The 23,541-nt window shown below is 39.6% G+C and overlaps 1 protein-coding gene across 2 annotated transcripts in view; it reads right to left on the bottom strand.

Moving 5' to 3' along the window:
- Positions 1-1,497: 1,497 nt before the first annotated feature.
- The window catches only part of flna (filamin A, alpha (actin binding protein 280)), a 42,088-nt gene continuing 20,044 nt past the window's right edge, over positions 1,498-23,541 (bottom strand). Inside the window, exons 9-46 of one of the 2 annotated variants that reach the window (XM_084098018.1) lie at positions 22,574-22,711; positions 22,324-22,450; positions 22,025-22,161; positions 21,679-21,875; positions 21,447-21,560; positions 21,225-21,368; positions 20,736-20,859; positions 20,484-20,644; positions 20,316-20,406; positions 19,908-20,077; positions 19,682-19,799; positions 19,312-19,574; positions 18,755-19,073; positions 18,502-18,675; positions 17,988-18,150; positions 17,699-17,859; positions 17,028-17,195; positions 16,815-16,938; positions 16,064-16,220; positions 15,784-15,973; positions 12,391-12,638; positions 9,728-9,814; positions 8,302-8,401; positions 8,082-8,222; positions 7,768-7,896; positions 7,335-7,508; positions 7,078-7,239; positions 6,781-6,984; positions 6,510-6,662; positions 6,284-6,406; positions 5,918-6,184; positions 5,455-5,592; positions 5,228-5,343; positions 4,147-4,279; positions 3,759-3,935; positions 3,451-3,669; positions 2,747-2,950; positions 1,498-2,623 (exon numbers count right to left, since the gene is read on the bottom strand). In XM_084098018.1, the coding sequence (XP_083954144.1) occupies positions 2,439-2,623; positions 2,747-2,950; positions 3,451-3,669; positions 3,759-3,935; positions 4,147-4,279; positions 5,228-5,343; positions 5,455-5,592; positions 5,918-6,184; positions 6,284-6,406; positions 6,510-6,662; positions 6,781-6,984; positions 7,078-7,239; positions 7,335-7,508; positions 7,768-7,896; positions 8,082-8,222; positions 8,302-8,401; positions 9,728-9,814; positions 12,391-12,638; positions 15,784-15,973; positions 16,064-16,220; positions 16,815-16,938; positions 17,028-17,195; positions 17,699-17,859; positions 17,988-18,150; positions 18,502-18,675; positions 18,755-19,073; positions 19,312-19,574; positions 19,682-19,799; positions 19,908-20,077; positions 20,316-20,406; positions 20,484-20,644; positions 20,736-20,859; positions 21,225-21,368; positions 21,447-21,560; positions 21,679-21,875; positions 22,025-22,161; positions 22,324-22,450; positions 22,574-22,711 (6,200 nt within the window). In that variant the 3' untranslated portion in view covers positions 1,498-2,438. The remainder of the gene's footprint in view (positions 2,624-2,746; positions 2,951-3,450; positions 3,670-3,758; positions 3,936-4,146; positions 4,280-5,227; positions 5,344-5,454; positions 5,593-5,917; positions 6,185-6,283; positions 6,407-6,509; positions 6,663-6,780; positions 6,985-7,077; positions 7,240-7,334; positions 7,509-7,767; positions 7,897-8,081; positions 8,223-8,301; positions 8,402-9,727; positions 9,815-12,390; positions 12,639-15,783; positions 15,974-16,063; positions 16,221-16,814; positions 16,939-17,027; positions 17,196-17,698; positions 17,860-17,987; positions 18,151-18,501; positions 18,676-18,754; positions 19,074-19,311; positions 19,575-19,681; positions 19,800-19,907; positions 20,078-20,315; positions 20,407-20,483; positions 20,645-20,735; positions 20,860-21,224; positions 21,369-21,446; positions 21,561-21,678; positions 21,876-22,024; positions 22,162-22,323; positions 22,451-22,573; positions 22,712-23,541) is intronic. The other variant, XM_084098019.1, reaches the window with a different exon arrangement.

The following is a 23,541-nucleotide window of genomic DNA, read 5'->3' as shown; positions in this document are numbered from 1 at the left end:
ATTGGCTCTCACACGGTTGTTTTCCAGTAAAGGCAGTTATATTTAATGTATAGACAGACTATTTTTACTATAATCTGAAAAATAGCAAGTATTGTAAAAAAAAATAATAAAAAAAATAGCCTATATTTTGCAAAACTACATAGCTTATACACTACCGTCAAAAGTTTTTTTTTTTTTTTTTTTTTAAATAAATTAATACTTATTATTAATCAAAGACTGCATTTAATCGGATCAGAAGTGATAGTAAAGACTTTTAACATTGTTACAAAATATTTCCGTTTCAAATGAATTCTGCTCTTATAAACTTTCTTTCAGAAAAACAAAAACAAAAAAAACACACATTTACCTCCAGTGTGCTGCAACTGAATAATCAATTAGTCAATTTGAGAACTGGATCAGTCTGATTCATGAACCGTCTGAACAGATTATTTAAATATTATACATGTAACTTAACTTCATTCTATACATCGTCAGCAGAAATTAGAAGGATGTCAAGATTTTCTGTGAAAAACGACCTAAATTGCAGTCTGTTTAGTTTTCATATGACTGTCTTCAGATGACTTATATAGTGCATAATTTGTGCCACTCTTCTGATAAATTTAGGGTGATTTGAAAATCCTTTTTGGAGCTTGAACTCTCCAGTCCATAATCATTGCAATTCCATGAGGGGGGAAACAACTAAACATTAGTGGACATTTGCTCTGTGTTTTTCATAGCAAAAGAGAAATTATTTCTGGCTCAGAAACGACACGGACCTGCAGTACCGCTCTCTACCGCTGGGCGACGTCATCGCAACTACTCAAAGAGGTCTCTGAAGGTTTCAGGAAACCCAAACCATTTTGTATTTGTTTTCGCGTTGGCATGGACAGACCGTGATAACGTGATGTTACATATTATTACATGGTTTCTCTGGCGGGTAGCTTTTCTTTTCTTTAACCAGAACCGCTTGAGCAGAGCTACCGGTGTAAATTATTAGTCAAATAGTGTAAACAAGCCTATCGCCATATTTATTTAAATCAAAGTATAGGTCCTTCTTTAGGTGGTAAAAGTTTTCTGGGCCCCACAAACCAAACTCAACAGGGACCTTAAGTAATAAACAAGGGGCCTCAAACTGGGCCTGTCATACCATATATGGACAGAGTAGCAGCTCTGCTTGTGTATTTTGACTCAGCTGCATGCCAGCGACAGGCGTCAACCTGATTTAAAGTTGCTCAATAGATTCAGGAGACAGTAGCCTACTGATTATGCGTTTTAATTGGGGGTTAGTTTTTTGTTAATATTTTAGACTTTTTTTGGTGTTCTATTAAATGAATCATTTTTATCAATACCATGTACATTCCTCATATTAAGTCTATCCCCAATTATAATTTACATTTCCTTAAATGCATCACTCATACTAAATGTAATCACCAAACTTGCACTGATGAAAGATTAATCAATTCAAGATGCAACTCTAAAACCACACACAGACATAAAAGGAAGATACTGACAACTTAATTGACAGAAAAATAGTTAAGACAACTTTATTGTGTATCAAAATACTGTAAGTCAAACTTTTTTTTTTAAATTCTGGAATACTGATTATACATTGACATTGGAGCACAAAAGACTAAAGAGCTGACAAAGTGAGAGCGAATAAGTGACGTTTAGCCACACAAATGTTAAGACTTCCAAGTGCGTTTTGCATTACCAACAATAACTCGACAAGCAGTATGCATCATTAATCTCCCTTTCGTTACAAACGATGGTGTGATGGTGTTAAGGTGGTGTCTCCATCACCTTTATTCTGCCATGTTATTTCCCTTTGGTGTTACTAAATCACTTGGCACCCAATCAGTGTTTTAAAGGGCATCTAAGTGACATTTTCAAAAATGTCTATGGTAAAATGGAGGAAACGTGCAGCTCTGTAGACTGTAAAATATACTGTAAAACAGAGCTTTGGCAACAGTGTTTATTCAGTCTACGCGACACCATTGGGTGAAGTGATGCTTAACCATAGATTAAGTTTACTGAAAACAAATCTGTGTTAAACAAGCGGCTGAATCACATCTAGATTTCTCCTGCTACTAGAAATGGTTACTCCGTACAGTTACAACTGGAACAGCAGTCTTCTAAATCAGTCAAAAACATAGTAGCAGCTACTCTGTGTTAGGGACAAGGTCAGTAACAAACTGGTGGAAACCAAACACTGAGCAAAAGCCACCAGGACCCTCTGCTTTAATTGATTACTGAATGCAGCAAAGGTAACAGGATCCAAAAATGACTGGCATACAGTGACAAGGTGCTTCTTTTAAATCCCTCATTTGTTTGAAACTGAATAGTGATGCAGGAAAATACTGGATGAGAGGATCATATAAAGGAAAAAAGGACAAAAGAGTTTTCAGTGTTCATGTATTCGATGCTGGCAGGACTCGTGTTGGATGTTTTGTGGAGGGCCATTAGACAGTGATGTGATACGGGCTCCCAGGGATGTGCTCATCGCCCCATTTAACCACCAGGATGTACTCTCCTTTCTCCTTCAGCTGGTAGGACACATTATAGAGACGGTTACCCAAGTGTTTCACCAAGATCTCCTCACAGGGCACTTTGGGTCCGTCCACTCCAACCAGGAGCATGTTCCTCCCTGTGGGGACATAAGGAAATATATGATCAAATGTTGGCAATTAATAGGAACCGACTGCATGTTTGATGCAAATCCCCCCAAAAGCAAAAAAAAAAAAAAAAAGATGATATTTCTGGCCCATACCTGCTTTACTACAGTCCACACTGAAAGTGTTCTTCTGTCCTATGAAGCCCTTGTTGAGTCCCAGACCCTTGGCAACTACACGGCTGGCGTCGGAGCTGGCCCATCCTGGCGCTGCCTGCTGGCTGGTTGTCACACTGCGGGTCACGGGGTCAACCAGAACTGATGAAGTCTCGTGCATGCTGTGGCTATTGACCAATCGAGAGCCTGCAAAAGACACATTCAAAATGACACACGACCAAAGTTTCTGACCATCACCAATTTGATATCATGATAAAACATTGATGTTGACAAGAACTATGCAACATGAGTTCTCATAAGTTAATAATAAAATAACATTTTATCATGGTACTAATGGTACAATCAACCAATTGTTAATTTTTTAGTTGATAAACTAGACAACACAAATTTAAATAAGTTATACAATTTTATTAAATAAAGATTAATAACAATAAGATACCATGAACGATTACTCACAATGTCCATGACAACCATAACAAAATGATATAAAAAAATATTTATTAAATAAACACTGACATTAAATGTATTTTTTTTTTTAGTTGACCAGAACTAGACCATACAAGTTTAAATAAATGTTATAAAAATCAATTAGATATAAAATATATTTATTAAAATATATATATTTTTTATTACAGCTACACAAACATAGCTCCACTGCAATCAAACCTGATTGCATTTCTTCTTACCTGTAATTTTAGCTTTGAATGGGCTGCCAACAATATGGTATGGTCCACCATATTTGATAGAAATTAGGTAGTTTCCAGGGGCCATAGGGGTGTAGGTGACCTTGTAGCCCTCTGGACATTCCTGACAGTCCATCTTCACCTTGGAGGGCCCATCAATAGTCACTGCCAAAGCACCTGGGCCAGCTGAACTTGTGTTCACAACGAATTCACATGGCGATCCTGAAGAGGTGATGGTGTGGGGTCAGTTTAGTTTGGTTTAGTGACAACTATAGAATCACACTGTACATGATATATTAAGTTCTTTATACCAGTGCTGCCTCCTTCCAGACCAGCTCCATAAGCAGACACCATTCCTGGGTCTCCAGCCTGGCCCGTCTCACCAACACGGATCTTGAAGGGGCTTCCAGGGATGTGAGAACCATTGAATTTCACATCTATTAGGTACAAGCCATTCTCCCTGGGGATGAATCTCACAGCATACTTATCTGTGAGAAAGATGATAAGAGGAAACCAATTGAAGATTAGTCAAATCACAACTAGTTTTGCTAAAACTTCTTGCCAATCAAACTAATATTGTTTAAATGGTCTACATCTTAATCTTGCTCCTGGGTGCTTCATTTCCCCAAAAGAAGGAAATACCTCATTGATTTTCTTGGACCATTTTACAGTGCAAGACAGCTTTCAACCCATTGTTACCTTCATCGATCTCTGTGACACAGCACTCTTCAAGCGCTCCGGATGGACTGTGAACTTTGGCATCAATGGCTCCCTTCGCCCCGTTTAGGCTCACAGCAAAAGAGGCTGGCTGGTTCACCTTTAACCCGGACTCCTGCATTAACATGACACTGCCACACTCAACACAGGATCAAAAACTGCGCAAAAGTCTGGTGTTCAGCACAACACGTTCAAATATGCAACAGCTCTTCACCCAATAGGACTCTACATCTCTTACCTTCAAGCTAACAGGGTTAAAGAGAGAGGCTTTGAGACACCAAGAAATGAAAGCCCTCCACCCCAGCAATACACACAATTAAGTAGTTCAATGTCAAAGAACAAAGACAAACAAGCCTCTTTTGCCCTCTTTAACCCTTTAGCCTAAAAATTCCATCCATGTTGAAGGTAGGGCTGTTGGGAGCCTTTAGGACAAGGCACGAGAAATGCAAACAGTCCTTCAGTATCCCAGAAACCCCAGCACACCCCTTGAACACAGCAGCAATGGTTTGGTGTGATTGGTGCATGCAACCTTTTGAGTTTCAAATAGGGATGCACTGAAATAAATTCTGGGCCAAAACCGAAAATTCTGGATGCAGACTTACCTGCTCAGCCAGAGTCGCTTCGAAGTTGTGCATCTTCAGAAGCGGAGCTGCTCACAAAGTTACAAAATATGCTGCTCGAGAGTGAGCATATATTTTTCGGCTTTTTTTCGCTTTTGACCAAAAAACGAAAATGCCCTTTTTCAGCCGATAATTTTCAGCGGCTGACATTTCGGTGCATACCTAGTTTTAATATGATCAATTTAAACGTTTTCCAGACGCAGTAAAAGATCTACCCATTTAACATACTCAGCTACCAAAATGTGTTCATGTATGTGAGAGCATGTGGTATAGTATGACAATTACCTCTCCTTTTCTGTTTGTACTTGAAACAAAGTTTGATTTGTTGTAATGCGAGGTATCATGTCATGGTTACTGTTTTCAATTTCATTGCAGCTGCTGTGCCAAGGGTTGACTTGGAGTTGTTTTGGGTGGACAAATGTCTGTCTTTCTCGAAGCCTCACCTGAAGACTGGCAACAGTGAGACGGCGGGCATCGTCAGATGGAGAGGCCACGGGCACCACAAATGGACTGTCAGGGATGTGCTCATCATTGAACCTGATGGACACTTCGTAGTCACCTGAAACAGATGGAGACCAGTCAGCTTCGACACTTACAACTTACCATGAGGATAAACTTCCTAAAGTATAAATGAGTTGTATATAGGGCGAGTCCAGAACAAAAGCCTCACCAGGCTCCTGGACAATGTAGGAGACACCGCTGGATCCATCCTTGCGGTCTTCAAAAGCAATCTCTGCCTTACTGGGTCCCTCCACTGCGATGGACAGACCACCAGCTCCTGCTTCGCGGGTCCAAATGCTGAATTCCGCTGTACATGAGGAAAATATGAGGGATTAAACTGCAGTCACATTTACTGTGGTTTGGTGAATTTTCATGTGCAAAATCCATTATTTTCAACAGGTTGCCAAATGATCTGGATTTTTGCATAAAGGCAAAATATTTCCAGATGCATATTCATCAACGTGTCAACGAATTCACCACGCTGACCAACAGAAAACTGCTTTGTTCAAAAGTTACTTCTGTGTGAGCTATGCTGTGTGAGCTATGCTTTACTACTTTATCGCTACACTATTGACCATTTTGTCCACATCTTTAGGCACTAAAACTAATTGGACGTACTGGTCAAATCATACCTGGTACACCCGCTTCTGCTCTCTCTAATCCTGGCCCTCCAGCACGGACCTTATGGGCGCCTCCCTCTCCAAGAGGACCCACGGTGAACTGGAAGGGCGATCCGGGGACATGTTGACCTTGATACTTCACACTGACGGTGTGCACACCCATCTCCGTGGGCACGAAGCGAATGCAGTATGTGTTGTTTTCTCCCTCCATGATCTCGGCCTTGTGTACTTTGCCAGATGGACTGGTCACCTGAGCAGTCATGTCTGCGATGCTGATCTCTGTGGGCAAAAAGTACAGAGGGCAACAAATGTAGGTGCATTAGAGGAGGGGATTTTTAATAATGATTACGTTAATGTTATTTTTCCCACAAGTCGTACCAGGGATCTTCAAACTGAGGTCGCACTGGCTGCCAACATTGGCCACAGATGCTGCTCGTCTTCTGCGGGTGATGCTCTCCTTCATCCGACCCTCTCCTGTCACTTTCACGGTAAAAGCGCTTCCTGTAGGAGAAACATAATGGGTAAAGTTAAACAGCGTGTCTAATCACACAACAATAAATGACCGAATAAATCTAGCATTCTGAAAATATAGCACTGCTAGTACCTGGAACATGTTGGTCTGCAAATTTGATGTTAATTATGTAATTTCCTGGTTCTGTGGGGCAATATGTGATTTTGCAGGTGCCATCTTCCTGATCTTCAGTGTTGATATCCACCTTACTGGGTCCCTCGATAGACAAACTGAGTCCTCCATAACCTAAAGATAAAAATAAAAATAAAAAAGTATAATAAACAAATACGAAAAATATAAACCGATACAAAATAAAAAGAATTAAAATGATTCACTAATTTTTGCTTTTAAACATTTAATTCACCTGCATCTCTGGTGTCAATGACAAATTCTGCAGGCTCAAAGGTACGGGCTTCACTTAGGCCTTGACCAGTTACACGCACACGGCTGGCATCACCGATCTCTGATTGGCTGATCATGACTGAAATGGGGCTACTAGGAATATGACGTCCATTTTTCTTAATGTTAACAAGATGCTCGCCAATTTCCTTCGGCACAAATGAGATACCTTTGAAACAGGAGGGCTGAGATTAGCACAACTGCTGACTTCACACTTGTGAACATGACCTCTCATTCTACATAGTCACTTTGTAACACTTACCCACATGCCCATTCCTGAGCATTTTGAGCAGGCACGGCTCTTCCCGTCCAGAGGGGGTGGTGAGAGATGCAGTCAGCTGACTGAGATCCAGCTCACCAATGTCTAGAGGGATGTCAGCAGCTGAACCCACCTTCAGATGAGACATGCGCATCGAGTCATCGCCTGTGGACAGACACAGAGTTGATGACACCATTACAAACAATGGACATGAATGGACTTTTTACCCCCTCTAAATATCAAAGCAGCGTTTAAAGCACCTGTGATCTTGGCCATGAAAGGGCTGCCGGGAATGTGCTTGTCGTTGTACTTGACAATGATGTTGTAGTCTCCAGGAAGAACAGGGAGGTAAGACACCGAGCAGGTACCATCTTGATTATCAGTGCAGCTGATGTCTGCCTTTGACGGCCCTTCAATGGCCAGAGACAGACCGCCTAATGAATACACAACAAAAAATCATAAATCAGCTTTTCATTGTGGACCGTTCAAATGATAGCATTTGAAGTTGTCTGTTAAAACCAGAGGCATTACTCACTATATGCATCTAGTGCTTAAGCCATTAATTTAGGATATTTAAAATAAATATGGAAAATAAATCAGGATAAACACATTATTGTTGTTATTATTATTATTATTTAAAAGCTAAAGTAGTCATGCAATATGCGATCCAATCAAGATAATGAGCATCTATACCCTCTCCAGCATCCTTGGTGTTGACAGTGAAGACTGCAGGCTTATTGACCATGCCATGAATTAGACCAGGACCAAAGGCAGTCACGTGACCGCTGTTGACATAATCCACATAAAACTGCAGTGGACTTCCTAAGAGGGCAGAAGAGGGCCAAAGAATTCATAATTAAGAACATCTATATTCATTAACCATTAAGGCAAAAGCTTTTTTAAAGAATGTCCTCATTTGTTTCATGGTCATTTGTTTCATTCTCGTCAACTTGTTTGAACGGCTAGAGAATGAAACAAGTGAACAAGTACCTGTACCTTTTTTTTACCTGGGATATGTATTCCATCATATTTGATGTCCATCTCATGCAGGCCAGCCTCAGTTGGGGAGTATTTCACTGTGACTGTGCCATCCTTGTTGTCAGTTATATCAGGCTTGGCCACTTTTCCAGAAGGCATTCTTACATCACCTGTGAGGTATTGGGTACATGAGAATCTTCTTATTCAAATCAGGACATTTCTGTTTGACGGATTTGCAGTGTACAGTACCTGTAATTTCTCCCTTCTGGATAGTGAAAGGAATGACCAAGTCGAAGGGTCTCAGCCCAGCTACGTCCAGTCCATTCATACCCAGTTGTCTGTCTGTAGCCTGGGAGGAAGGAGAGGAAAATCAGACAGATTAAAACCAACCATAAGGTGGACACTGAACTCAGATGCCAATCAGAACCTGAAGACCTAGAGCTAAAGTGTTCGTTTCTGAGGTTTCTGTAATCTGAATTTACTAATTGCTTAGTTTGTTCAATATACATTTTTATTCCACTGTATTTTTAATGCATTTGACTTTGTAATGAGTACTCGAGATAAAAAAAAAAAAAAAATAGTTCAGCAGACAAACAATATTCAACTGTCATCCTAAGAATCAAATTACGGCTGAAAAAGTTTGGGGTCATTAAGGTTTTATGTTTTTGAAAGAAGTGCTTTTATTCTATCAAAAAAAGTAAAAGCAGTAATATTGTAATATTATTTAATGAATGCTTTTATATTTTAAAGTATTTTATAATGTAATTTATTCCTGTGGTGGCAAAGCTGAATTTTAATATGCAGATTTGGTGCTTAAAAAAAACATTCCTTACTATCAATGTTGATAACCGTTGTGCTACTTAATATTTTTGTGAAAATAGTTTTAAAAAAAAGTGCATGGATAACATTTATTTGAAATAGAAACCTTTGGGAACATTATAAATGCATATTGGCGCTTGAACAATTTAAAGTTGTAAATTCCCTTTCTGAATAAGAGTATTAATTTCTTTTCAAAAAATAAAAGTAATCTTACTGACCCCAACCTGTAGTGTATATTGATTTTGGTGTCAAGAAAACACATTTTGTACATATATCATGAATGGAAATGAAGAGCACAAACAGCAGACATGACAACAGAACCCTAAAAATCAAAATAAGATTTAAAAAAAACAAAAAAACAATGGAGATGATGACGTGGATGATGATGCAGCCACCAACACTGTGAGAGAGAATGACATTCTAATGAGAAATGAATGGCAGGATCAGTCAGTGATTGACCAATCTGGAGAAGGGGGTGGAGAAAAAGCCAAGCAGACAAGTGGCAATGTGACCAACAATGATGTACCACATACAAAAACAACATCTAAATGCCAACACAAAAGACAATGAAGGTGTCAAACAAAAAGCGTAAGCTCTGCAACAACCAGCCATTTTGTTCAAATGTAGATTGCCCACATTTATTGCTCTCCAAAATGGCTGTCATTCTATAAAACAATAAAAATGTACTGAGTCCACATGAAGGAAGAATCATGGGAAATAAGATGAAATAAACCCTAAACCTAGAGGAAGAGAAAAACAGGAGGGTGAAAAGGGGGAAGGACGTAGGACTGATTGGTGACTCGTCAGTAGCAGAGCAGGAAATTGAGACGGGGAGGAAAGAGGGGCGTGTCAGTACCCATGGCTGGCCCATGTTGGGCGCGTAGGCGTACTGCGGGTTCTGGGTCTGCTGCATTAGTTGGTCAGGGGAGTCACCTTCCAAAGCCTGAGACAGGGCAACAGAATCAAAGATGAAATCCCTCCAATTACAACCACCATCTCTGGTTCAAAGCTGCTCAACCAGGAAGCCACTTAAAGAAATTTAGATTAAGATTCTTGACATTTCAAAACCATAGTTCATCCCAAAATGGTGTAATTTCTTCACCCTCATATTTTTCCAAAACCCTTGTCTGAGGAACTGGCCAAAATGTAAGAGTCTTAGTATTTGCTCTAACACAGTGGATCACAACATCAAACTCCCAGGATAACTTAAATAAAACTTAATTAAAAGGCTAAAACAACACAAAGATGTAACATTATTTTTCCCCTCAGTCACTTAGTAGAACATACTGATCTACTATTTAAGCTCATTACTTACAGGTCCTGTTCACATAGCTTGAGTACCACATATGAATGTACAACAGAAGTCCTTTTAATTATGTCAACTTCTTTGATATTACTCATTTCTTAAACATTACACATTTGAAACGATAAAAACCCAGTTGAGGCACAAGTTCTTCTGTCAGATCGAAATCATATGAGAACAGCTTTTATCGTAAGTCGTGCACATACCACAAATCTGTTGGGAGCAGCTCAGGTGGACTGCATCTAAAACCTTCAGATGACACTGCGATGAATGAGCAGAGCTTACAGAGCCGCAGATATAGGAGCAGAGCGGCTCTTTCGCACTATACGACCTGATAGACAACTAGTTAACCAGTATGGTTGTGTTCACAGCAGTTACAAATCCTCAATTTATGGGTGTGATTTTGGTTATGGAATGGAGGTTGTCACTCCCATTAATATTCAAAATGTGTGTGAACGTAGGTAGCAGTGTTAAGGACTCAAATCCAGGACTGACAACTGTATTCTGCTGCTGTGTGAACATGGCCTTCTTCTGAGACCAAAATTTCTAACATTAATACAGCCTAATTCTTTCAAGATATGACCACCAAACTCAACCACCAATACGTTTTCTAACTAATCAGACTTACGGTTTCTTAAATTGACGATCAAAACTCCACAAAATCCCAGACTAACATTGAAGGAATATTTAAATGAGCAGAGACTACAAACTCCAAATGTAAAAAAAAAAAATCGAATTTAAACATTCAAACTCAAATATCCATACATACATAAGCCTAGCAACACACTAAAACACGTTAACACCACCTACTAACATCCTAAAATATGCTACATGCTAAAAATGCTAGCATTTTGCTAAAACACGCTATACGTGTTAAAATATGCTATGAACGCATTACATGAAAGCAACATTTAATAACTTAATATAAAAAAGTTTTTAAAAAGTCAAAAAGTTGAGAACCACTGCCCTAGAAACATGGGGAAACTACCAGAATCTGATTCATAACATTGTTCTTTTGAAACAGGTTCTTTTTCTTCAATAAACCAATTGGAGTTCACATAATAATTCGTTACATTTATATAGCGCTTTTTCTGAGACCTCAAAGCGCTTTACATAGATGGGGGAATCTCCTCAACCACCACCAATGTGCAGCATCCACTTGGATGATGCGACGGCAGCCATATTGCGCCAGAACGCCCACCACACACCAGCTTACTGGTGGAGAGGAGACAGTGATGAAGCCAATCAGTATATGGGGATGATTAGGAGGCCATGATGGACAGGGGCCAAGGGGCAAATTTGGCCAGGATGCCGGGGTTACACCCCTACTCTTTTCGAAGGACATCCAGGGATTTTTAATGACCACAGAGAGTCAGGACCTCAGTTTAACGTCTCATCCGAAGGACGGTGCTCTTTTGGCAGTATAGTGTCCCCGTCACTATACTGGGGCATTAGGACCCACACAGACCACAGTGTGAGCACCCCCTGCTGGCCTCACTAACACCTCTTCCAGCAGCAACCTGGTTTTTCTCAGGAGGTCTCCCATCCAGGTACTAACCAGGCTCAGCCCTGCTTAGCTTCAGTGGGCAACCAGTCTTGGGCTACAGGGTGATATGGCTGCTACATAACTGGTCAAACATTTGTTTATGATTCAAACTTGTTCAGTTCTTTAGTTCACTGAGGAGACTAATAATCTAGTCACAACAGTTAACAACTAACTAGAGGAGGAAATGATCAAACAACGACACTTAAATTTCCATCTGCAGTCATGTGAGAGCTTATGTGCGGTTTCCTTCTATTCATCACACAGAGTTACTAATTATATTTTTATGGTAGTTTAGGTGTTTTTGATCCTGCTATGTCCTTTTTTTAAAACTTGACAATCCCCACAACAGAGCACCTATAACATTAATCTAAGGGTCTACTTTTGTTTCATGGAAGAAAGAAATAATATGGTTTTGGAACAACATGTGGATGAAAATTTTAATTTTGGGGTGAACTAATCCCTTAAATTGCATGTTGATGCTTACCACAGTGTAATTGCAACAATAAGCTACGAATTCCTTCACACTGTAATGATGGTTTTGCACTAAAGGTTCACAGTGTATATTTAATGCACAATCCCACTGGAAAGGCTGCCTGTAAGAGTTTGTCCACCGTTTGAATGAATATACTGTGATCCACATGAATACAGGATCTATATGGCATATATGTACCGTGACTTGGAAGGGGCTGTTGGGGATGTGCTCTCCACCGAAGCGCACGCAGATGACGTATTTCCCAGGCTGGGGTGCTGTGTAGAAGATGTCAAATGTTCCATCTTCATTTTCAACTACGTCCACGTCCACCTCGCCTCCATCTGGAGTGCACACTGTGCATGTCACCTTGCCCTTCCCAGCGGCCTTTGCATCCACAGTGATGACAGTCTGCTCTCCGATCTGAATAGTTGGACCAACACCAGCTCCTACAGAATACAGAGGTTTAGTAACAGGAATACGCAGGCAGGTGTTTTGTTATTAGGGAGTTTAGTACCCATCCCTCCATAGTTCCATTCCACCATGCACTGGATGCAAAATATCTAGAACATCAAAGCAACAGATGTCTTAAGAAAAGTAGGATCCATCAACACCAGTGGTTCTCAACCAGGGGGTCCCAGGAATCTTCCAAGGGGGCCACAGGATTACTTTATTCTAAACGTTTTTAAATTAATAGATTGATTATTTTAATATATAAAATTTAAATGCTAAAAAACAATCAAGTTGTTAACTAAAATATTTTATTTTCCTTTAAGTATTGCTTTTAATGATTAATATACAGTTCTTGAATCACAAAATTAACCATGGATAATTTAAAATAATCAATATTTCCAGTTTCTGTTAATCAAAAAGTTTGAAAAAAATCAGTCAATTACAGCAGAAATACAGAAAATATCTTTGTCTTCAAATAATGTGTTGGGCAAATGGAGGCTTTTGAGTAAAAAAGGTTGAGAATCCCTGATCTAGACATCTTTTCCTCCTCTGTGACTATAAAAAGATGGATCCACTATCCTGTTTTCCGTTGCCTCAATTTCCAGAGTACTAATGTAATACAAAAATGAGAAAAGCTGAGAGAAGAAAAAAAAATTATATATCAGTACTTGTACATTCCATCATACAGGCATATTGAAGACCTGATACAAGTTAGTGATTAGTTACCTGCAGTCGACAACTAATTCACTATTGTACTTAAAGTCATTTTGAAATGGCAGGAAATGCAAGATAACCTACATGTCTTAGCTAAAGTAGTGGATAGGACGGCAAAAAATATAAGCCCTTTAGTATCAAATACAATGCAATTTTGCATGCAGGTCCAAACTATAAGACTAGAGCATTATTCAAAGCGCTTACCCAAACCGTGACCTCCAATTGAGACTGAGACCGTGAAGCAGAGCAAGAAAAAGTGAAAAAGTAACAATCAGGGCAAAATACAACAAAATGTGTGCAAGAGATAAAACAGTGATGGGAATGTGAGCAGCGCTGCACAGGAGGTGTGTGTGTGTCTCAGTGGGGGATGAAGATGGGAGAAGTACACAGAAACTTTACACACTTTTATACAAAAGAACAAAAAACACTTTCCCTTGTGAAAACCAGCCTGAACATTAGGTTTCAGATTAGACCAAAAAAAACTCAAAGAACACAGTGGAGTCATCAAAACATTTAGTTTCCAGTGACTCCCAAACCACAGGATTATTCTGATCAAGTGTGTATACTGGCAGACTATCTTAAGACACCAGAACTGGGTAAATAAAGAGGCACATTTGCCCTCTCTGTCTAGCAGTCTGGCTCACTTTGCATAAGATACACATTGCAATATAATAAAAAAAAGAAAGGAAAAAAAGGAATTGTCACCAGATTTTATATAGCTGTAACTGGAAAGAATTAATCTTTAAGAGTGATTAGTGTGATTTTGTCTGCATAGAAAACGAAAATGTCAAAAAGCTGAAACTTTTTGAGCAAGAACCATGCTTTCAAGGTTGAGCAATTTGGGAAAAACTTTACAATCTTGGATGTTCACACTTAGGTTTAAGTTGGTTCTTGTGAGGATTATACCTCTTTCAGTATCCATAAAGCGAACAGAGCTTAGGCCAAATTCCCACTGTTTGTGACCCAATCAATATGACTACAAAATTATAAATATGATTCTTATTGTGATTATTATTAAACTAAAATACACAAAATACATTGCAATAATACAATTGCAGTGTGACATTACAATTGTAATTGAAAATCATTTTTATTAAATGCTTTTAAGCATTTAAGCAAAGTTACAATACTAATATTTACCATCTTAATTTCTTAATTTTTAAATGTTAAACCATTGTGCTTTTACAACCCGAATTCCGGAAAAGTTGGGACGTTTTTTAAATTTGAATAAAATGAAAACTAAAGGAATTTCAAATCACATGAGCCAATATTTTATTCACAATAGAACATAGATAACATAGCAAATGTTTAAACTGAGAAATTTTACACTTTTATCCACTTAATTAGCTCATTTAAAATTGAATGCCTGCTACAGATCTCAAAAAAATTGGCACGGCGGCAACAAATGGCTAAAAAAGCAAGCAGTTTTGAAAAGATTCAGCTGGGAGAACATCTAGTGACTAAGTTAATTGATATCAGGTCTGTAACATGATTAGCTATAAAAGGTATGTCTTAGAGAAGCAGAGTCTCTCAGAAGTAAAGATGGGCAGAGGCTCTCCAATCTGTGAAAGACTGCGTAAAAAGATTGTGGAATACTTTAAAAACAATGTTCCTCAACGTCAAATTGCAAAGGCTTTGCAAATCTCATCTACAGTGCATAACATCAAAAGATCCAGATCTTTCACCTATAGAGAACATTTGGCGCATCATTAAACGAAAAATACGTCAAAGACGACCACGAACTCTTCAGCAGCTGGAAATCTATATAAGGCAAGAATGGGACCAAATTCCAACACCAAAACTCCAGCAACTCATAGCCTCAATGCCCAGACGTCTTCAAACTGTTTAGAAAAGAAAAGGAGATGCTACGCCATGGTAAACATGCCCCGTCCCAACTATTTTGAGATCTGTAGCAGAAATCAAATTTGAAATGAGCTCATTTTGTGCATAAAATTGTAAACTTTCTCAGTTTAAACATTTGCTATGTTATCTATGTTCTATTGTGAATAAAATATTGGCTCATGTGATTTGAAAGTCTTTTAGTTTTCATTTTTATTAATTTAAAAAACGTCCCAACTTTTCCGGAATTCGGGTTGTACTTTGAAACTGGCAACACATTGTTTGCAAACTGCCAGAGTGAAGCATGGCACTGTGTGCAGCTCATGATAGTGTTTCAGCGTTTTTTTTATATTTTAATTATAACCGCAGCCATAACGATTTGATCACATTAAGCCATACCGCAATATCGATTTTATTCCAATATATGGTCCAGCCCTACTATATTATACACTTTCAGATTTAGAGCTCTGATAGCTCAATAGTTCATTCTGAAATAAATTGAAATGGGTCTCCATGGTATGTATGGTTGTAATCAGTAATGTACAGACTAGTCATTATGTTGACTGATAAGACCTGATCATTACATACCTGTGACTGTGCATTTGCTGGCATCTCCTGTGGGCAGGGCTCTGATACGATATGGGGAGTATGGGATCTCATCACCACCATACTTGATGAGAATAGTGTAACGGCCAGTCATGTCAGGCACATAGGACACAAGGTATGTCCCATCCTGATTATCACGAATGTTAGCCTTCTTTGGCTTCCCTTCAGGGTCCTAAAATAAGCATTAAAGAACCAAACAATGCATAAAAGGTTGTAAGAGTCAGCAGCTACTTTATGGCTGTAAAGAGAAGCATCAGCTCACAGTGATCTGGACAGCCAAGAGTCCCTCTCCTGCATCTTTGGCATCAATAGTGAACTCCACGGGAAGACTGGCAGGCACACCAGTGGTATTCAGACCAGGACCGCTGGCACGGACTTTACTAGCATCGTGAGTGGGCAGAACCTTGACCTTATAAGGACTGAATAAAGAGACCGAAAAGAGTGTGTGAGGGGAAATAAAGAGCAAGGAAGGACAGGAATCAAGGGAATTTAAAAATGCACCAGGGCTGCTATTATACCAGTAGTTGATGCTAATGCCAATTTCAACATTACAGCAAAAACAAATCTACTATTGAATACATTACTTTATGCAGTTAAATATTAATATAAACAAAAAAACACCCTTAAAATATTTCTCTAATTGACAGTACACACCATCAATGCTGTAGCAAGTATGTAACAAGTTAAGCATAGACTTTCTTTTCTTTGGTACTGGTACATTTGACAGAACTAAAAAACAAAACACTAAACTTTTTTTTTGTAAAGCCATGTCAGTTTCTTTCAATGAGTATCTTTCAACCTGGATTATGCAATACAAATAATGGATAAAAGAATAAAACCGATATAAAAGATGATTAAGATTCATTTTAAAAACTAATTTTTATTCAAGACTGACATTAAACTTTAGGTCACATTATGCTCAGTCGTGTGGTTCATTCGGTTTTTGTTTAGGACACTCTTGAAAGGGTTAGAGACATGTAAAAGGGTGGTGGTGACGTGAGGTTACAATTTACCTTTGTGGGATCTCCTCATCAGCATACAGGACGTTAATTGAATACGGACCCTCCCTGGTTGGTACGTAGCTGACCGTGTGAGTACGGTCACCATTATCCACCACCTCAACAGGCTCCACGACTCCTTCATGACAAACAGTAATTGTCACAATCCTCTGATTCAATGGAGGGGAAAAAACATCCAAACAAAAGACTCTTGAGTCATGCTCTCACCTTTGGGTCCCTGCACTCTGACCTGCAAAGGAGCCACTCCAGCCTTGCTTGCATCCACAGAAAAGACCTGTGGGATATTGGCACGCACGTTGTTTCCAAGCCCCTGACCCTGGCATTTCACTTTAGTTGCGTCGACAGTATCGTGGACAGGTACAGAGAAAGGGCTTCCTGTAAGGGGGGGGGGGGGAATATAAAAATCAAATCAATAAATAAGGGTGTAACAGATCGTAGTTGATCCGTACGGACCAGGCCCCATGCTTCGGCTCGCATGTGATTCGCGGATTAACTGCTAAGTTGAACCGTCATAGAGTGAAAAGTTTGTCATTTGCATGCGTTTTGTCTTGCCAATTTACACATTCAAGTGCAAGAAGAGGCAAAAGAGAACTCAACTCTGTTATAGCACACAGCTGCTTTTCAATAGCTCAAAACCACAATTTATTCCTCTTTTGCGTCACCTAGCGCCTGAACGGACTTTAGTTAGGCTAGTAGTTGTTGCTGTGGTATCAAAGTACTTAAAGTGTGCTTTAAGTAATAAATGTGAAGCAAAGTTACATTTTGCCTATCTGATCCGCAACTCAAAAACCATAATATGACCCTAACCGGGAGTTTTGTGATCCATTGCATCACTAATAAATAACTAAAACACTAACACATGATGCAAAAATACTAACCAGTGATTGGTTGGCCTCCATAGGTAACATTGAGGTTGTATGTGCCTGGCTCATATGGGATGTATTCAACACAACAGCTGCCATCTTTGTTATCAGTGCAAGACATTTTGGCCTCAGAAGGTCCCTCCATAGCCAGCCCCAATCCACCTGTACCAGCACCACTGCACAAGATACAGACGAGAAGTGAGGCAGAGAACCTTACAACCAGACCGACTGATGCAGTGACTGATTTGATCAAGAAAACAGCAGCTCAAAATGAACCAAAAAGCAGAGTGCTGAATCTACCCACCGGGTCTCCACTGTAAACTTGTTGTGTTTGTTGGTGATTCCAGACTGAAGTCCTGGGCCATGTACACGCACACGTGCAGGGTCACAACCCTCGTTCACCGGCACACGGAACGGGCTCTTGGGAACCGGGCTGCTATCGTAAGCGACCTCAACGCTGTGTGTGCCTTAACATATGCCACAGGAGATTAGAGTAAATGCAATCTATATTACTACAGTAATATACTTCATTTTTACAGATTTTTAAAAGTGGTGCATATCCTTGTAAAACTTACAACAAATGATGCTAAGAAGGATATGATACAATATATTAGAATTAAATTAAATAAAAATTAAATAAAACTAACAACTAAAATGAATGATTTTAAAAGCCACAAATAAATTCAAAGCATCACATTATAATTCAAAGTACAAATGAAATGCAATTAAATACATTTTAAAGATTAAAGATTAATGTTAGTTAAGCATGAGATGAAATTGATGATTTAAAAATAGAAGAAATGAAAATGGAAACTCACCCTCCTCATAAGGCGTGTACTCCACTTGGTAAGTGCCATCTCCCAGGTCTCTGATCAGAGCTTCAGTGCGGTTGCCTGATGGGTTATTGATACATGTCTTGATATGATTGCCACCCGTTTTGGTGAGAGCACGAGCATCCACAGTGAAATCAGTAGTGGCCTCCCGGAAAACACCTACAGTTGAACATTCAAAGTGACCAAATGAGCAAAGATAAGTAATTCCTGTCTTATAAACCTGAGAAGACCACACTACCTTTGCCCTCCACTCCAGGTCCGAACACTTTTACTCCACTGGTTTCCACAGCAGGCTCCACATTAAGTCTGGCTGGGAAGTTTGGCACATCCTGATCACCGTAGCGAATGGTGAGGGTATAAGCTCCGGGGTAGAGAGGGATATAAGTGATGGTGTAAGTTCCATCCCCATTGTCTTGAATATGGACTTCAGCCTCAGTGCCATTGTCTGAGATTATCTCTATGGTCAGCTCAGCAGGACCAGCATTAGTGCAATCGACCACAAACTTTCCTGGCTCGCCAACCTTAGCTCGCTCCAGGCCTGGCCCAGAACATCGCACCTACACATTAGAAGAGACGTTGGGATATGAATAAAAGAGTGCATTTGTTCTACAACTAAAGCCAATGAGGGGATCCGATGCCAAAAACCACTCACTGAGAAGTTGTGCAACATTAAGCAAATTACATTTTGCAGAATAAACAACCCATAAGGGCTTTTCCTGATGCCTTTTTGTCATCTTGTAAAACCAGCAATAATATTTAAATCCTAGGTTGAGCAACATTTTCTAACTGCCTCACCTTAGATGGGTCAGTGGGTGCAACTGCTTCCACAGGGAATGGACTGCCAGGGATGGGGGCACCATCATATGTCAGTTCAACCTCATAGGGTCCCTTATCTCTGGGGATAAAACGAACCTGGCTGGTTTCTGGGCTCAGGCCTGGTTCAACTTTACAGGGCACTGATTTGCCAGATGGACCTGTAACCTTTGCGCCAACCTTGCCCTGACCACCTGCTCCTTTAGACTTGACCGTAATGTCCTGATCCTTTCCAACAGCCATTGCTTGAAAAAAAAAAAAAAAAAAAAACAGCAGATAATTTGACTTTTAAATGGGTGTTCATAACTCAGGTTAATTGGTCACAAACTAGACAAGGAAATTGATAACTTACTATTGCCAAGACCAGCCACTTTAACTTTACTGAGGTCCAGAGATGGGGCAACTGCTACAGCAAATGGGCTCTTGGGAATGGGATCACCACCATAGGTGACATTCAAACCCATATTGCCCTAAAGAAGAAAATTAGCACTTAGATTCCACAGGAAGTCAAAGGATAAATGATATTTAGTAAACAGCTCATCAGTCATGGAAAGTTGAAATATCAAACATGTACTCACCTGTTGGACAGGGGTGTATTTAACAGTGTGGGTGCCATCATGATTGTTGAGGATGTCAAAGTCACGGACTGCCTCTCCCTTGCTGGGTCCAGTGAACTGAGCATCAAGTTTAGCTTTGCCTGCGGCCTTTGTGTTTACAGTGAAATGAGTGGGTTTGTTCAGCTCCACACCTTGAGAGAAATAAGAGCTATTTTATGTTCACTATTACAGAGATTCACCTTTAAACTAAAAACAAACTGAGGGGTGAAAACAAAACATATTTTGGTTTATTTTGGGCTTTATTTCTTCTGTGACAATGTGTTAAGTCAAACTAAAAAAAACAAAAATAAAAAAAAACACTTGATGTTTGAAAAAACAAACATGATGGCTTCCAGAGATGCCAATGTTAGTCTTTGCCATTAATCTCACCAGTGCGGCTGAGTCCAGGCCCCTCTGCTTTAACTTTGCTGGCATCATGAGAGGGATCAACCTTGATTCTGATGGGAGTCATGGGAATGGTCTAGAAAACAAAAATATAATAAAAGAAAAGAACCCCCACTAGACCACTTCTCCACATACACATGCATTTCCTCTTACCTGATTAGCAAACAGCACCATGATTGTGTAGCTGCCTGCTCCAGGGGGAGTGTATTTGACAGTGAATGTATCATTGTCATTTCTAATGATGTCAAAATCAATGTCAGCCTCAGCAGGTCCCACCACACCTGGAGCACATTTGATGCCTATGCTGATGTCACCTAGACAAAGAGACAAAAAAAAACTATTAAGCTTACATGCCCATAAGAGACATATTAATTCACATCATTCTTTTAGAGTTAAAGCTCTTACCCTGTCCAGCCTCAGCGCAATCCACAGTGAAGTATGTGGGTTCAAATGCCTTCAGGCCCGTCTTGGCCACTCCAGGTCCTGATACTTTAACCTTATTGGGATGGCACCCTGCCCCAATATTCATCTACACAACAAATACAGTGAAAACACAAAGTAATACACTAAGTAACAAACAGCAATTGTAACATTTGAAGCTTATACAGTATATGCATTATGAAAGTATTTTAATGCATTAATTATGCCTTGTAATGCACCATATAACGCACTGTATGATTTCATAAATAATAAGTAAAACACCTAGAGAAATATAATGCATTAAAACATAAGACACAACTAAGGAATCTGCAAATATTAAAATGCATATAATATTATGAAAATACGTAATGCGACAAGTGTACATTATGAATACGTTTATAATACATAAAGACTTGTGTTAAGTGCTAGCACAGTAATTCTAAGGATCTTAACCATATTTGAATTGCTACCCACCCTGAATGGGCTCTCTGGGATGTTGACTCCGCCCCATGACACCATCACAGTGTGTTTGAGAGGTTTGCGAGGGGTGTAGCTGCAGCTGTATGTTCCATTGCCATTGTCCTTCACCTGCACATCCACTGGGTTTCCATCACGGTCCTGAGAGGGAACGAGCTTGTTAGTGCTTTGATTTAGAGAGATGTAGGCCAGTCATGAGCAATAAAGCAAGATTAACACCTGAGCTTGAATCTTCAGAGGAGCTTTGCCACCTAGTTTGGCATCTACAGTGAACTCAGCTGGTTTGCCGACTGACAGGCCAGAGCTCTGCAGACCTGGACCATAAGCCTTCACCTGAATTACAAATGAAACACCAACAGCCTATTTTAAATCTGTACAATATGGGCTACCAACTGCTCATATTAGGAATCATTTTCACGTCGAACCTCTAGAAGGAAGCCAGATTCATTACCTTGTCAGGATAAAAGTCTTTTCCTGGAGCAGGCTCGATTTCAGCCATGAAAGGGCTGAGCTGGATGTCCTCGTTCTTACAAAGCACATGAACGGCATATTCGCCCGGTTCTGTGGGCCAGTACCTCACGTCACAGGAGCCATCTCCCTTATCGTCACATTCGATCTTAGCCGGGGATGGGCCCTCCACTGAGAAACCTGAACGGAGAATTCCCAAAATTGAGACTGCTGTTCTGGATTTACAATTCAAAACTTATTAAAAAATAAAATTAAAATAAAAACTTTAAACAAAATGTTATTTCTGTTCAAACAGGCAGATAAAAGTAGACCAAGCTAGTGGAACATACCCAAAGTGCCCACATCATCCCCAACAGCTTCCACAACAAAGTCAGCGGATTTGCCTACAACACCACTCTCTAGTCCTGGACCCCATGCCCTCACAGGCTGTGGTCCTGCTTCAGACCCAATCTTCACCTCAAATGGGCTGGATGAGAGATAAGAGACATTTAGTCTAATCGTCTCTAGTTTAAACAGTAGATCATGGCACTAGCAACACCAAGATTATGGGTTTAAGAACATGGACTGATATGTGATGCATGTCGCATGGGATAATATTTATACCAATGTATAAATATAAATGTTTTACCTGCGTGGGATGTGCTGTCCGCCCCATGTGATTGTGATGATGTAATTCCCAGGTGTGGTGGGGTAATACTCATAGCTGTACTCGCCATCTCCCAGATCCTTCTTCTTACAGGGCTCCTCAAGACCCTCTGTATAATAAATACTACAGTTGAGTAACTAGATTATAAAACATCTAGTACTAATAGCATGGAGTTAATACAAGAGGGCTCTGGCAGTGGGAATATGGCAACTGGAGTGTGGTGTCCACTCACTGGGTCCTTTGATGGTGACTTTCAGTTCTCCAGTTCCAGCGCCTTTGGTGTAAACCTTAAACTCGGCAGTCTCCTTAATCCTCAAGCCTTTAGGCTGCAGACCACGACCCTTGGCTTTACACAGGCTTGGATTACAAGCTGGTTAAAAAAAGACAATCAAGTTAGTATAAATTGTAGTTAAATGTGTACCCTTCCATTTACAAAAGGGAAATTAATTTGTTTAATACATGTTAAGGTCCATCATTTGCCAGGGCACTCAATTACTAATCAATACAAAACACACAAAAAAAGAAAAAATACAAATAAATAAAAATCTATTTTGCTCTATATTGCTACATCATTCCTATTGGGGGGTAAACAGTCACTTTCTTATGGAGCTAAAGAAAATAAAACCAGTAATTACAAGAGTTTAAAACAAAACGTTACACTGTCTGATATAAAGTTGCAACTGTGAAATACGGTGTCATAATTATGAAGAATAGTCCATTTCTGATATGTAATTTAAGGCTTTACAGCCTCTACACGGTCATGACAGGGTTGAAACATACAAACTGTCTGTGCAAAGTTGGGCAAGTAGTCTCATGTTAGCATGTATAATGTCAGGAATATTCTCTTGAAACTGTATTTGTTTAACATTATTCCAATTTAATGCCTTACAATACAGACTAGTTGACTAGTTAATTATTTTATTGTTGTAGCAAAACTTCTATTGAAACTATTCTTTAAAAAGGAAGGAAGACACAGAGCATGTTAGAGGACAGATATTAGGCTCTGCTCATGGTATAAATTCTTATCTTTTTCTGTCTTGATCCAAATAGCCTTACAAGAGGAAGTGTTCGTGGTAAGAATGACTTTACAGTGTTGAATGATACTGGTGGAAAACTGTCTGATAATAAAATGCTATTTTTAATGTTCCATTTGACTACTGCGCCACACACTACTGAGTAACAGGAATTTAGCTTTTCTTC

The sequence above is a fragment of the Abramis brama genome (genome assembly GCF_963993115.1).
Source record: "Abramis brama genome assembly, chromosome: 22".
NCBI classification, from domain to species: domain Eukaryota; kingdom Metazoa; phylum Chordata; class Actinopteri; order Cypriniformes; family Leuciscidae; genus Abramis; species Abramis brama.
The sequence above is the reverse complement of the archived record's forward strand: the minus strand, read 5'-3'. Positions and strand labels throughout refer to the sequence as shown.